Here is a 1953-nt window from a genome sequence, read left to right on the forward strand (position 1 = left end):
AGCCATGCTTTCGATGCCCTCTTTGCAATAAATGAAATGCAATAAATGTCTGTATTTATCATACTGCAATGTTTCCTGCTGACTGGGAATTTACTTGTGGTGTTGGGTGGCGCAGTGTGACCCATGAGCATGCAGAGACTGATGCTGTTTAGAGGGGAGGAGTTTTCATTTGATTTCTGAGGCTACAATTAGCCAGTGTTGATAAATGCCTCCCATGCTTTGCTGGATACTACCATAGACATACATATGCTCTGAATGTTTTCACAGGGGAGTCGTTTGACCCCAGGAGTAGTTTATGTCAGCCACCTGCCACTGGGACTGTTTGAGCCTCAGCTCAAATCTTACTTCGGGCAGTTCGGGAAGGTCCTGAGGCTGCGTCTATCCAGGAGCAAGAAGGTAATGCTGAACATGTAGTAACAAACATATGGACACATCAGACAGTGAACAGTCAAGGACATAATGTGGCCCTTGCCCACCCCCTGCAAGAGAATAAAGCAAGAGCAAGGATTTAGATTTTCTCAGTTTGCTATAGGAGATGAATGGAAATGACAGCATAATGTGTCTGATGGTCCATAATTAACTCTGGCTTGAACTGAAAATGGTCTCAGATGTAACAGTGGTCTGAGGTCAGATAATTGAGCCTAAAGTACTCTGGTGCATTAAGCTTATCACCTGCTCTACCTGTTAGCAGAATGATAAAACCCATGTGCCAACAAACACGTGGAGAAAAACTTTTAATGTGAATCTACAGCCCATAAAAGGAAAATAGATTAAAACTCTAAGTTAGGTCAGTGTGAGTGGTCCACAACAGTTTATGTGATAGTTACCTTGTCTTTATCTATTCTTATCTCGTTCTTTTCATTGCAGACCGGCGGAAGTAAAGGCTATGCTTTTGTAGAGTTTGACTGTGATGAAGTAGCCAAGATTGTTGCAGAGACTATGAATAATTACCTCATGGGGGAGAGACTCATCAAATGTGAGTATTGTTGTAAGTCTGCTCATCANACCTGTCCAGGGGAACCTGCCTTCACCCTGACTCAGCTGGAATTGGCTTCCGGCCCCACACGGCCCTAGTGAGGATTAAGAGGTGTATAGATAATGGATGGATGGATTTTTTGGTTTGATCCCCAACAAATATGTGAAGGTTTACTGTCATTGTAAACACTGACACTAACAAATCTATATTTTTTTGGTTGATTTGACCAAGTTTATTCATAATCAGTCTGCTAAGTACAGTATCAAGTTGACGACAAGAGACAGATACATTAACACATGCCACTAAATGCGTGAAATGTAAGTCTAAATGTTTTTTACTAGATTCCTCGTGGCCCTTCCATGGTCACTCCGCCAGGCGCTGCTGCTGACTGAGCCCTCCAGCCTCTAGGCGGCGCTGTGAGACGCGCACCCTCGCTGCTGAGCTCCTCCCTCCGCGGCTCGTTGGTTGTCACCACATGGGCAGCCGGACGGAGAGGAGCAACGTGCGTAGTTTGGAGACGGTTGTCTACGGGGCCGTTCTAATTTCCCAGTTTATGTCAGTAAATAATGGAAATGAGTGAAAATACAGCAGCAGCTGCGTCTCAGCCGGCTAAACAGCTGCTGGCTCTGAACCCCGCACAGGAGTCTGAGTTCAAGAAGAAGGTGCAGGAGGCGAAGAAGAACAAATCGAGCAAGGTGGGTGAAGTTGTGGCCCTGAACGAAACGTGCGAAGATACCGCACGAGTCATGTTTTTGTAAGTAACGAGTAATGTTCTTCTTCGGGGCCAAGTTTGTATTTGTCAAGTATTTAGAAAAAACGAGTCCTGTCCAGTGTAAACGTGTGAACCGTGTACCTGACTGGTGGCTGGTAGAGTTCAAGGTAGCGCCACAAGTTTAGATTATTGTCATGCTCATTAAAATGGCGGTTCAAAGTGGCTACACCAGATAGAGCCAATTCGGACTGTTAGTAGTCAAACT

At 45.0% G+C, this 1953-nt stretch overlaps 1 protein-coding gene across 1 annotated transcript in view; it reads left to right on the forward strand.

The window, feature by feature from the left end:
* The first annotated feature begins 136 nt into the window (after positions 1–136).
* nifk (nucleolar protein interacting with the FHA domain of MKI67) overlaps positions 137–1953 on the forward strand; it is a 4639-nt gene continuing 2822 nt past the window's right edge. Inside the window, exons 1-2 of the mRNA XM_008286056.1 lie at positions 137–396; positions 868–976. Of these exons, the coding sequence (XP_008284278.1) occupies positions 256–396; positions 868–976 (250 nt within the window). The 5' untranslated portion in view covers positions 137–255. The remainder of the gene's footprint in view (positions 397–867; positions 977–1953) is intronic.

Source organism: Stegastes partitus, unplaced genomic scaffold (genome assembly GCF_000690725.1).
Source record: "Stegastes partitus isolate 25-593 unplaced genomic scaffold, Stegastes_partitus-1.0.2 Scaffold429, whole genome shotgun sequence".
Lineage (NCBI taxonomy): Eukaryota > Metazoa > Chordata > Actinopteri > Pomacentridae > Stegastes > Stegastes partitus.